Below are 13897 nucleotides of genomic sequence, written 5' to 3' on the forward strand. Positions count from 1 at the left end.
TTGAAAATAGAAATATTACTATCTGCTCTCTCTCTCTCTCTCTCTGGGGTGGGGTAGGGTGCCAATGAGACCATGAAGTACCACCAGTGACACCCGTCTCTGATGGCGGGGCAGTTAGTGTCACATCATGTCATACAGCTAGCGCGCTCCGCCTGACTATCTGTGTGCGCATGTAAATATTTTACTACGCGGATGACTCTATTAAAAGATATATAACAAAGTCGCTCTGTGCCGTGTCTTTTTTAATGTCTAGCCGAGACGTTATGCGTGATATTGATGACGCTATTAAGCACATCATGAACCCTAGCTGTCCCTATTTTGGGGAGAACATTTTGATGAAAATGCCAAGTTGTGAGCTTATAGATTGGTTTTAAGTGTAAAATGTTTAGTGTTGGGATGAAAACAGGAGGGGCCTAGTATAGAGCCCTAGGAAGACTCAGGGCAACTACAGTACATACTTATCTATAGGGTACTATAGTATGTAGTAGATTAAAACACTAACGTGGAAAATTGTCACACCATCACTAAATAAATATTTCTTATCAAAACATATTAATGTACAACAATACATGGCAATTTGAGGTACATTTTTTAATATATCAACATACAATGTCACAAACTCAGTGAAATACGTGTGTACTGTTTTACAAGTATTCCTAAAAAAGAAATAATGGAGCTAGTGGGAACTCCTTTGGTCCTTGACAATGAATGGCCAATGTTGAGTGTTTGTGTAAACACAAACATTGAGAAAACATGAGATGATAAGATCACCCCTCACTTCACACGGGTATGATTTTTCTGCCCTCTATCGATAACGATGGGTGAAAAATGAAAATCACCCAAAGACCTGCCTGTAGAAAAACATTGCACGTGTGTGAAGTGAGGGACGGCCACTGTATTTAAAGACCGCCACATGACGTAAGTCGCCATTTAATGCCCTAGACAAACATTAAAGTCCATAGACTTGGCTGGCAAACGATTTACGCCATAAGTCCTCAAAACAAACATTGTAATATCCTCAAAGTCAAAGAACGCTAGCACCCCTCAAAAACAGGGATGGGGGCAACATTATGAAAACCACATCATTACAATTGTTCGGGTGAAACGTTAGTGTTCTAGGGTTACAGTAAGTGGTCAACAACATTCCTGGGTACATTCTGGGGCAGTGATTCCCAAATAGAGGGTGAATAATCCCCTGTTACTGCCAGCCGCATCAGTATTGGGTTGTTGTATTAACTATGATATTTTCTATTTTTCTGTATTGTTTCCAGTGTTCTGAGGGAGAGTTGGTGAGAGGTGGGGACTGAGGCCTGTTGATTGCCAAATTGACAGACACGCAAGATAGGGCAGGTCATCGGGTACCTTCCTGGATTACTTTGTTTTTATCACATTCCAGAGGTCTCAAAGAGTCTCTAGTGTGTCTCCTACCAGAGGCTCACTGGATAATCGTTTGATTTGTTTTGGGTGAACTATCCCTTTAAATACAGATGTGAGAGAGTCAGGTGGTATCTCTACTGTGCTCTCTCTTTAGCCAAATTCCAATACCCAAAATCTTGGCCGCTCGCTCACTCACACGCGGTCACACCCACATGGTGCTGTTACGGTGAAATTGGTGACCTGCTGAAATATTTGACAATCGTGTACACTGTAGACAATCACATGTCAGTGTCCGAATGCAAATCGTTGAGATTTTGGGTATTGGAATTTGGCTTTTATCTCCATGTAAATGAGGCATGGTGCTCCATCAGTGTCTGTCACTGACTCGCTGTCCATTGGCAGCTAGTGGTGCTGAACCAGCAGTGGTGGAAAATGTACTCAATTTGTTTACTTATGTAAAAGTATCAATACTGCAATGTAGAAGTACTCCGTTACGTAAGTTAAGTAAAAGTCCGTTATTCAAAATTGACTTGAGTAAAAGTACAAAAGTATAGCTATCAAAATGTAATTAAAGTACCAAAAGTAGAAAGTACTCATTCTGCAGAATGTACCATTTCACAAGGTTCAAATGTATTAAAACTCATTTGAAAATAGCTCTAAAATCTACAAGCTCACAATGCGACGCTATTTTCAAATGGCCAAAATGTATAGGACTGAAGAGGCATGTTTTGTAAGAATAATCAAAATCTACAAATGAGACGTAGCTTGCGGAGTTAGTTCATTCAGACAACCTCAAGGGGGTTCATGCCATGCTCAAAGGCGCATACTATACTCAAGGGGTTAACATGCTGCATTACTATAGGTGCTGCCACACTATCGAAAGAGCTGCGCACGTTCTCGGCTGCGCACAGCTTAAATTCCGAGTTTTTAGACAGCTGGTGGATGGAAAAGAAGCTCCACCTCCGCGGACTTTTTGCGCGACGGCCAGATTCCCGGAAACGCTCTCCTCCGCGCAAAAAGTCCGCGGAGGTGGAGCTTCTTTTCCATCCACCAGCTGTCTAAAAACTCGGAATTTAAGCTGCGCAGAGCTTAAGAAGTGCGCAGCTTAAGACCGGTGTCAGTGTGTGTACAGTGTGTGCAAGTCCCTCACGTCATTCGCCGATGCGGCAGTCAGCTGACCAATTGGGCGGGCTACTTAAGCTCACCAGTCTGCATGCTCTTCCTGCCTTCCTCTGCATATGGTCCCTGGTTGTATGTGATGTTTATTCCCACCTCCACCCCAGCACCACCGGTGGGCTCTGCTATTTATGTTCCCCATGGGGGGTTATTGTATATCTATCTCCCTGCTCTTAATGTTTTATGTTGTTGCTTAATCTTGCCGAGCAGGGAGAAATCCAGCAGAGCCGAACGCCAAGTCAAATATCATATGCACACTCATTACTCATTCTGTAATACATTTTGGTAAATCTATTCGTGAGTTGTCTGACTGAACTTAAATAACTAAAGTTTTCAAATAAATGCAGTGAAGTAAAAGTACAGTGATTTGTACAATGAAGTAAAGGTATTGGAAATTGGAAATACTCAAGTAAAGTAAATATCAAAATTGTACTTAAGTACAGTAGGCCTACTAGTTAATTGCTGATGATGCATGATGGATGCTGAATAGCATTAGTATTAGCAACCAGCAGTCAATTTATATTAACTTTCAGACATACATTGCTGTGGTCTGCTATCGGTGTAGCAACTAATTTATTAAAAAGGAGAACAAAAAATCGGACAAATCTGATCCATTTACGGTGTGGCGCTGCAGCAGTGGTGGAAAGTAACTACCGGTATCTACCGGTATGTACAATACATCTATACAAGTATAGTGTATTCTCATTACTCATTTCAAGGTTTCAATACCTTTATACTTCTACTCCACTACATCTGAGAGGCAAATGTACTTTTTACTCCGCAATTATTTGACAGTTTTAGTTACAAGTTGCTTTGTAGATTTAGAGTTACAAGTTACTTTGTAGATTTAGAGTTACAAGTTACTTTGTAGAGATTGCTATTACAAAACATACATTAACCGAGCACTATTTTATACTAGCCGATCTAAGAGCTCCTCTAAAAGCTGCGATAGGACTTGTTGTGAACTTGTAGATCTATTATTTCTGAAAGATTAATTATTTTCCTTTAGTAGTCTACAGTAGGAGTGCAGGTGTAGGCGGAGAAATGAAGGAGATGTATTCCTCTTTGAAGAGCCAACGATGATGGCACTCCCAAGAGAATAATGAACACAAGACTTGTCGCAGAGGTAATTATGTCAACACCTCAGATGTGTGTTTCTTAACTCTTAAAATAACACACTATATGCATTGCATTAAAGGAAATACTGGTTATGGTAAGTGGAACAACTATTATAAACATGGGCAAGAACGCAGTGAATTATGACTGTAATCATGAAGATTGGCTGGGCACGTACTTCGTCTGCCAAGAGAGAGACCGGCAAGTGTGGCAATGGACTGGATGCCAGAAGGTGGAAAGAGGAAGAGAGGGAGGCCAAAGAAGACATGGAGACAGACAGCCAAGGAAGACCTAAGCCAGATGGGTGTCAGCTGGCACGGAGCAAGAAGGGTCGCCAGAGACCGGAGCAAATGGAGGGGACTCGTCGCCCAATGTTCCAATAGGAACGGGAGGAACTAAGTCTAAGTAAGACTATAAGATTACTAGACTTCCACAACTGCTCTGTAGGAGGTGAACCTTGTAGCAGTCTGTCTGTAACTCTGTATGTCTGTTTTGGGCCTTTGGGACTAAGCTCGCAAACCACTGGATCCATCAAGTTCAAGGTTCTTTAAGTCTGTCAGTCCACACGTACGCACGCACATGCGCACACACGCACACACACACATGCGCACACACACACACACACACACACACACTTTTTCTTTCTTTCTTTCTTTCTTTCTTTCTTTCTTTCTCTCTCTCATTGTGTCATTGTTTTGAAATCTGGTTGGAATAGGCCTATACATTCCCTTCCCTTCTTCTAATCTATAGTTGGAAGGAAAACTGTGACAGGAAAGGAAAATGAAGCTAGCTAGAGTTTGGATTCCATAGCCCGAAGGGACGGCCGGTAAGCTGCCAGTCAAGTGAAACCTTCTTTGGAGGATCCTGATGTGAACAAGTCATAGTAGCCTACTTTTCTGGTTCCATCCTCGTAGCAGTTTTTGTATGATTTTTGTATTGACTTGTGCTTTTGTTTGACATTTTCCCATTCTACTATGTGAATACAATCAATCAATCAATCAATCAATCGATCGATCGATCGATCAATCAATTATTATAAAGAATGAACCAATGAAAGGTTTGACTCTGGAGACAAGACAATAATATGCTATTATTACCATTATGTGGGACATAAAAATCTAATACAAAAAATAAAATAAAATTACAACAATAACGCACACACACACACACACACACACACACACACACACACACACACACACACACACACACACACACACACACACAATGTACAAAAATACTTTAAAATGAAATTACACTGTATGATTTCAAATGGACAGCTGTCCATGGAAGAATATGGTTATAAATAATATTAATAACATTATTATTATCACCACCACCACCACCATGATCCCACAAGCCAAACAGCCAGTAGGCGCGCCCGTCCCTCCGGGCTATGGGATGTATAGTCCACCTACGTGGGGGTGTAGCGTGGGGCTCGTGGAGGCGTGTGCTCCGTGAACCAATTGGGGCGCTGTTCTGCAGCACATGGACCAATCAGAGCGCTGCTCTGCAGCCAGACCGCACATGTTTACAGCAGGCAGCTTTCCGCCGGCACAGGCCGGGCTCTGGAGAGCACACACATTACCGGACTGGATTAGCCCAGCACACTGGATCCGGACTCCACATTACATTTTAATTCCGTTTTCAGGGACTTTATTGAGAAATGAGAAAACATTGCCCATAAATGTTAAATAAAACAATCCAAACAAACAAACAAACAAAAAGGTAGGCCTACCTATTTAAAAAGGAAATAAAGATAGCCTATAGCTTTGTCACATTGCATTATGAAACTAATTTGAAAATTGTGAAAAACAATTCTGCTAGAAATAGCTCTACCTATATAGACCAGCAGATCAGAATATTTGAATGTTTGTAATGTTTCTTTTTTTAATTAATTTTTTCACAAAATAAAATAAAGTGCCCTTAACAATTATATCTCCATATATGGAGCTGGCCTGTTCTGACATCACAACACTTCATATTTGCAGGGCATGCCTAACACAGAACTCCATATATATAGGAATAAAGGGACAGAGAGTCAGATTCAGACATCTCCATATTGGGCATAAAAGGGACACAGATGGGTGGAACGGGTACTCTGACACGGGTACATGGATCGTTACCGTACCTGACACAGAACTCCATATGTATAGTACGTATACGTCTGTAATCCACATAACCCGAGAACCATTCTCCCCACCGACTTCAAATTCGACGCACAAGTTCCACACCTCCACTGGGAGTGCAGTGCCAGGTGTCGAGTCTGTCAGACCCGTCCCACAGTTGTCCAGAAACGCCACAAAGGCCATAGAAACTCTACATCTGACCTCAAACGCTTAGATCTCCATATATGGATATGTTCTGACATTCCATATGTTTATCCTTCCCCATCCATCCTTCCTTTTCGATGTCTCCCTTTTGAAATTGATTGATTGATTGAAGAATTTATTAACAGTTTGCAGAATTACAGTACATTTCAAGCACAAACTCAATACAAAGGCTGTTAACTGTGAGTGGACGACCCAATTAAGCATTACACTTGTTTCCAATAGGGTCCACCATGTTCAAATCATCAAAACATTTAGAGACGTACAAATTGACACTTCTATAGACAGAACAGGAATTCATCATAAAGGAGGTAAAAAGGGAAAAGAAACATATACAGTGAGGGGAAAAAGGGGGGGGCGGTGGGGGGGGATTCAGATTTTACGGGGGCCAGTTTCGAATTGCCATCCGTAGGTGCCCTTTGAGAGCGGTTTTGAAGGAGTCAAGGGATTCGCATGTCTTAATGACAGTTGGTAGGGCGTTCCACATTTTGGTGGCATAGGAGCGAAATCTGTACATTCAAACTCTAGACGGGCCTGCCCCAAAGTAATTAGTGCAGCGGCGCCCGGCAGCAATACCGTATATAGAGTATAGTGCTTCTTCCATCACTAGGCTTACATGCCATTCCCGTTCCGAAGCCGTGGTGGTCTGTACTCCGTTCCGTGTCTTCCAGCCAAGCAGCCTAGCAGAGCAGGGCAGCAGTGGTTGGAAAACAAACAGGACTGTCGGACAGCTCTACCGTACCGGGGCTTGTGTGTGTATGTGTGTGTCACTGTGTGTGTGTATATGTGTGTGGCTGGATGGACAGGCCGTTAGTACACGGGGAACCCAAACCTATCCCTGCCTTCATTTGACGGCTGTTTTTCCGGATACAACACGGGGTCGCGCTTCCCGGACGGTTGGATTGGAAGGTGCTTTCGTGTCGGATCGTCCGTGCCGTGATGTCGCCGCTCGCCAGCGTTCTGTCAGCGGGGCTGTGGGAGGAGGAGCGCCCGCTGCCGCAGCAGCTCCGGTTGTTTACCAACAGTAAAATATAACCCCGCGACGTAAACAAACACGACAGGCTGTAAATAAATAAACATAGGCGAGTCGGGTTTTTTGCGTTTTGACATAGCTTTTTGTGCGTGTTTGTTTTTTTGTTTTTGTCGTTGGAAAAAGCCATGCATTCGAGACGTTTGGTGAAACGCTCGATCCTCGGGAGCCGCGTCTACGCGCCCGGCGTGTCGCCGGTAGCGGCGGACGGCGCGCCGGGACTGCCGGGGAACGGCATGCCGCCGGACAGCCGGGACGGATCATCATCAGGGGCCCCGCTGGCCCCCGGCATGATGAAGGTGGGTAATAATAATTGTGTAATAACGCCTGTGTTAGCCCTATTATACAAACATGTGTAATAATACAAATGTCGGCGTTGCTTGCCGGAAAATAACACATCTACAAGCTGACATGGCTTGGAGGAGATATATTTCGGCAAGCGACTCCCTCTGGCACTGGACTGTAGCCTATATATTATTGTTTTTGTGCATAGAGGGGTTGTTGTTGCCGAGAAAAAACAACAACAAAAAAACAGCAGTTCTACAAACTGACAATGTCAGCTTGTAGATCTGCTTTTCCCCCCCTGCAAGCAACGGTTGTGTGCGTGTGTGCGTGTGTGTGTGTGTGTGTGTGCGCGCGCGCGTGTGTGTGTGTGTGTGTGTGTGACTGTGTGTGCGTGTAGCGTTGCTCCCCGTCTGTGTTGACGTGTGCAATGCACTGCAGGCTTGTCATTGCAGAATTGTCAGCTTGTGTGTGTGCATGTGCAGCGTGTGCGTGCGTGCGTGCGTACCGGCAAACGACACCCTCCTCTTGCGATTGTGTGTGTGCAATAATGCTCCCTCCTCTGTGTGATCATGTGCATATATAGGCTATACATTATAAGAGAGCTCCGTGTTGCAGAATGCCGCATTCATGAGGCATCCTGTGTGCACGCCACGGCCGCGACCAAAACAAGCCACTGTCACCAGCAATGACACCCTCGGTGGCTTCATCAGATACGGGACAAAGGGCTCGGATTCATTTGATAGGGCCTCCCTCCTCCTCTGCTGCACTGGCTTTATAGGTTGGGTGGGTGGGTGCACCGCCTGTAGCAGAGGCAAACACACACATGCACGCACGCGCGCGCGCGAGCCGAACACACACACACACACACTCTCTCTGACTGCGGTGTTTGGGCTGCTTGATGTCTAAAGAGGGGTCTTCTTTCGTACCCCCCCAAAGTGGGCGCTGATTGAACGTTGATGTTTTTATTAAACCTTTCATGTCGATAGAGCAGTGACTTGTTTTCTCAAACATGTTCGTGTCACAAGCCTCCATATTGTGTATGTATTTTGGCCACAGGGACCCCCGTTACGAGATTTGTCAACATTTATGAAATTGTCAATCTACAACGTGTTGTGAGCTTGTACATCGGCTGTACTTCCAAATAGCCGAAAAATAAAACAGGGCTTACATAAACTGTTCCAATGTTTTCTGCAGGACCCTCGGGCCGGGAAACCCCTCAAGGACCCCTGGGGGGATCCCTGGACCCCACTTTGAGGGGTCTCATTTAACCAGTGGTCCAAAGAGGGTACCACAGCTGTTTCCATAATGTAGCCTATCAGTGGCCCACTTGAAAAATATCCAAAGCACATGTGGCCCACCCTTCTGCCCACTCAACACATTCACTGCCAGCATTGTTTCAGTCCAGTGTCCATTCCAGTGCAGAAGGAATTTTCAGTGAGGTGGGGCAAAAATGACCAGGGCCCGGAAGTCAGCTAAAGGCTATGCAATCTTATCGCGGGACAATGGCGGACCACCTGAGGCATCAATTCTGTAACCGCGACCAGCGACGCGGCCGCAATCGGATGCAAATAAAGCTTGTTTTGATTAGAATCGGAATCTGGGATTATATAATCTGAGACAAAAGGGTTTTAAGATTTCGGCTATCTTTGAAATCCACGAGGGGGAACCTAATTACTGACGGACGGAGGGACCACTTCCGGTTTATCTCCTAGCAATGGAGACACCAAGGGGCTTTCCAACGTTGAGGCGCTCGGCCCTAGCGGTAAGAGGAGGGACTGCAGGCGGACCCGTGGAAGTATGACGAGGAAACCCCGTGCAGCTGGGCTTTAACGTTAAGCGTGTTTGCACTTCCGCATTTTGGGCACCAAATTTTGGTGCCCAAATCGAAAAAAGGCGGAAGTAGACGGTCCTTCCGGGTGCTTCAAAACGCCACTGAGCAACTTCCACTGACATGAATAGCGGGGGGGGGGGGGGGGGGGGAGCTTCGCGCCAGATCAGTCTCTATCCTTTTATATACTCTATGGGAGACACTGATAGACAGTAGAGAGCGATCTCATACTGAATCAATATAAAACATTGAAAGACGGAGATCTCCGTCCATGGCACGTGTGTTAACACGGCAGCTGCGTTAAATGGGCGGGCCGCATGCATTTTAACGATCAATCAAACGAGCCACCTTGGATCGATGCAAATAACGTAGCATACCGTAAGTTCTTATTTATCTGTATATCCATGTTTACTATTAACCCATTAAGACGTGAGACCAACTCTACAAACGTCGTCTAAATTCTGAAAAAAAAGAAAGTTGCTATGTAAGTGGTGCTCAAAACTCTTTCACGTCAAGGACTCCCAAAATGTATCAGCTGCTGGACTCCATCTCAAGATATTTTATTTCCAGGGACACCCAAGAAGCAAGAGGATTTGAGTTAAGAATGATCGCTTAATCGCTTTACAGTGCACACATGGATCTTGATTCATTATTTTTTTAAATTATAGTGTTGGGGGGGGGGGGGAAGGGGGGGGACCCATTTGGTTCATTTTGCACTCTCAAGCACCACTGGTTGAGAACCCCTGTACTAGAGGACCGCAGCTTGGTGCATGCACGGCGGGAGATGGCAGACCGCCGTTTGTTTTTGTCGGGGTGATGATGACTTTGTGGTCCTTCTCCAAGGAATGACCTAATTGCCTTCGCTTCCAAGTCGCAGGCCTTTTTGATGTCACATGATGCTCTCTGTCTGTCTGCAGTGTGTGTGTGGAGTCAGTCTGCACTATATAGAGAGAGAGAGAGAGAAAGAGAGAGCTGTTTTTATGGAGAGGGGATGGCTGTGTGTGGAATGCTTGTGACTGTGTTGTTTACTGTGTGTGTGTGTGTACAGTGTGTGTGCGTGCGTGCGTGCGTGCGTGCATGCGTGCGTGCGTGCGTGCGGGAGCGCGTGCGTGTACGCGCACGTTGTCATCGTCTCAGTGTGTAATGTATTCCAGCATGCCCGACAGGGGAATGGTGTTCAGGGGGAGCGCTGTGTTTAGTGTGTTATTGCACGTGTCGAGGGTCCACTCCCTGCTCCCTTATCTGCTACGCTGAGTATGTTGTCCTCTTAAAGCAACGCTCCCCTCACTACACATCTAAAACACCAGTACATGTAGCCTACATACAGTACATACTGTATATGCTGCTGCTATCGGGCAGAAACCTCTTAACTCCTTTAATTGTTAATTTATTTTTATTATTTTGTCGTAAATGAATGCCCTGCTTGATCATATACACTGACACCACGCTAGACAGGAACGCCCAAAAACGTCACATCCGGTTTTAGCCTGGAGTAAGAATTTTCTATGGCTGCCAATGCAACTTGGTCCAATCCTTAATCACATACGGACAAACATATATGCCGATGCTATCTAACTTGCGGAGGTAGCGTGCCTTGTCCACGGGCAACAGATCTTTCAACGTATGGCATTGCAAATACGTTTGATAATCGCTACTCTGCTCAATATTGTTTTGAAAATGCCGCAAATTGCATTGCAGTGAACGAGCGCAAATCACAACTTCCCCCGGTTGTGGGCGGAGTCACAGTTTGAGGCGCTGTTTACGCGCCGTGGTGTCAGTGTATACTACAGTATCCGAAAATGCAGATCTACAAGCTTTGAGCTTGTAGATCTGCAGCTTAATGTTTGCTATTATTATTATTCTTTTTTAATCCTGAAAAATAACGTTTTTTGAAATATGAGGTTTCCACGCATCGCAGTGCAACAGGTTGTGAGCTTGTAGATAAACTATTTTCATTTTCATTTACTCAGTCTCGTCTCGATCTCGCCCTTAATTTGACTTGGACTTGACTCTGTCTCGGACCAAGGGACTCAGGACTCTTCTCCCACTAAGTCCACTCAACGCACGAGTCACTACAATGCAATGAAATTAATATATTATGAGGAGCCCATTCACATTGACATTATAAGATAGCTGTCTGGCGCTTATTATAGACGTTTTATCTTGTTAAGTAACGGTCTCGCCTCCCGTCGGTCTTGGTCTTGACTCGACCTCCTCCCACACTCAGTCTTGACTCGGACTCAAAGTTACATACGTCTGGGCTCTATTTTCGTCCACGCTAAACCCCTTATCCCTAAACTACTTTGCCTTTTTTACTATTTTGAAAAACATTTTTGAGTAATATAGCCAATCTACATCGACATGTTGTGAGCTTGGCTATTTTAACTATTCAAAAATGTTTTTCAAAATAGTGAAAAAAAAGGAAAAAAAGTTTAGGGATAAGGGGTTTAGCGTGGACGAAAATAGAGCCCTCTGCCTTTAAATTAACTAGCTTGTGGTCCTGGAGATTAAAACAATGGTATCAACTGGGGGCTCCGTGACCTGAGGCATCTCAATCCGGGGGACCATGGAATGAAAATGGTTGAGAAACCACAGCTTTGACACGCACGCACGCACGCACGCACGCACGCACGCACGCACGCACGCACGCACACACACAATGGAGCAACAGTCTCTTTCAACACCCTGCAATTGGCCCAGGAGTTGGAAAAAACAAGACAAGGCCAGGGGTGTTGTGTGTGTGTGTGTGTGTGTTTGTGTGTGCGTGACTGCGTGTGCATGTGTGTTTATGCTGGCATGCGTGAATATCGTCGCTGTCGGGTGGAAACCCTGTATCTCCAAAACTGTTCCTTTTTTGCCATTATAAAAACAAAGAATTGACAATGCATCGCAATGCTTGTAGAACTGCAATTTTCACTGCTTTTGTGTGACACTCGTGTGACGAAAGTATGGCATTCATTTACAAAACTAAAAGAACAAAACGTAAAAGGTCAAAACATAAGACAGCAAGTGTGTGTGTGTGTGTGTGTGCGTGTGCGTGTGTGTGCGTGTGCGTGTGCGTGTGCGTGTTGGGCGGGGGTATTTTATGAGCGAGAGCTGAGGATGTTAAAAGGAGAGGGGCGGGCTTGTAGGCTGCCCGCAGCTGCCGTGTAACAAAGCGGGCAGGACCCCCCCTCCCCCTACACACACACACACACACACACACACACACACACACACACACACACACACACACACACACACACACACACCACCAGCCTGCCAGACCCCTGCAGTTGGCAACGGGTGGCATGTGCCAAAGAATTCTGTAAGGTTGGCACTTTGCCCGATCGCCCCCCGTGCACAGGGTGGGGGGCCGCAGAATGCCACTTGTTGACTTACGTGTGTGTGTGTGTGTGTGTGTGTGACCGATGTTGCACAGATTTCTCAGTGCTAGTGCCAGCAGAGGAACAGTGGCGGTTATTTTTAATTGCCGCCACGTTTGTTGTTGTCACTGTTGTTGTTGTTGCAGATGTGTTGCGGTCTGTGTAGTTGTTGTCGATGCAGCTGAAGTGGTGGACAGTAACGTAACAAATAAATGTACATTTATTTGAGTACTTGAGTACATTTCAGTACTTTAGTTAAGTACATTTTTGGAGTATTTGATTTTTTTTGCAAGCTGATGACATTAACGCTTCTGCATTTTTAATAGAAATATTTGAGCACCACTCAGAGCCACTGCTAACGTTTGACTAAGTATAGTCGCTTATTATTTTGGGGCTTGTTTTCACAGACCTGCTTGCTTGTTTCCATGGCAAAATCTGGCAACAATGCCGGTATAAACGGAATCAGCTGGCTGGCTGCAGTAGTTAGGCCTATAGTTACAGTGCTCAGTGTGAATAGCCCTTTTGGCCATGTTTCGTCACCCAGTGGGATTGCAGCTGTTCATACTCCAAACAGACAGACAGACAGACAGACATACAGAGATTACAGACATACACACATGGTCAGTCATTGGAGCGGCGCTCCAAAATTATTGCTCTGGGTTCCGCTGATTAGCAGACGAGGTCATATTGGCAAATTCAGTTTTCAGACAAAGTCAATTGCGTGTTCCTTTCTAAGGCCAATGACAAGGGCTTTGATTGCTGCCGGGGCTTGTGGGGGCAAGTCAGCTTTAAGTGCAGTAGGCCTATTGGAGTAAATGGACTTGATTTACTCAAGTACTGCACTTAAAGGACCACTTCACCCATTTTAAACCTTATCTTCATATAATTGGTCCTCACTAATGCTCATTATAAGATTCCTGAGTAGAAATTTCTGTCTACTAACTAAGTACAATTTTGAAGTACGATACTTCTACTCCACTATATCTCTCAGTGGCAAATATTGTACTTTTTAAATAAGAAAAAGAGGTTGCACGTCAACAATGGGTTTTCTCAGTGGAGTGCAAGATCTAAAATCCAGTATAGACTACATATCAAAATGAGGAATATTGTAAAGCCAGTAACTTTTGTACTTTTACTCAAGTAAAATTTTGAATTCTGTACTTTTACTTAATATATTTCTGCGTTAATATGGTATTGATACTTTTACCGAGTACTTCTTTCACGTATCTGCAAATTCAGTGTTAGTCAGACAAAGTACATTGTGTCTTTGTTTCAAAGACCAATCATATGACAAAGGCTGTGATTGCCACAATGTGGTTCAAGTCATTATAGCTGTTGTATCACCACAGGCTACATCCACATGATTGATATGGACTAATGTATTCATATA

The 13897-nt window shown here is 44.6% G+C and overlaps 1 protein-coding gene across 1 annotated transcript in view; it reads left to right on the plus strand.

Moving 5' to 3' along the window:
• Positions 1 to 6686: 6686 nt before the first annotated feature.
• znf704 (zinc finger protein 704) overlaps positions 6687 to 13897 on the plus strand; it is a 91566-nt gene continuing 84355 nt past the window's right edge. The window contains exon 1 of the mRNA XM_079522140.1: positions 6687 to 7328. Coding sequence (XP_079378266.1) covers positions 7158 to 7328 — 171 coding nt within the window. The 5' untranslated portion in view covers positions 6687 to 7157. The remainder of the gene's footprint in view (positions 7329 to 13897) is intronic.

Source organism: Electrona antarctica (genome assembly GCF_951216825.1).
Source record: "Electrona antarctica genome assembly, chromosome: 15".
In the NCBI taxonomy this organism is placed as follows: Eukaryota; Metazoa; Chordata; class Actinopteri; order Myctophiformes; family Myctophidae; genus Electrona; species Electrona antarctica.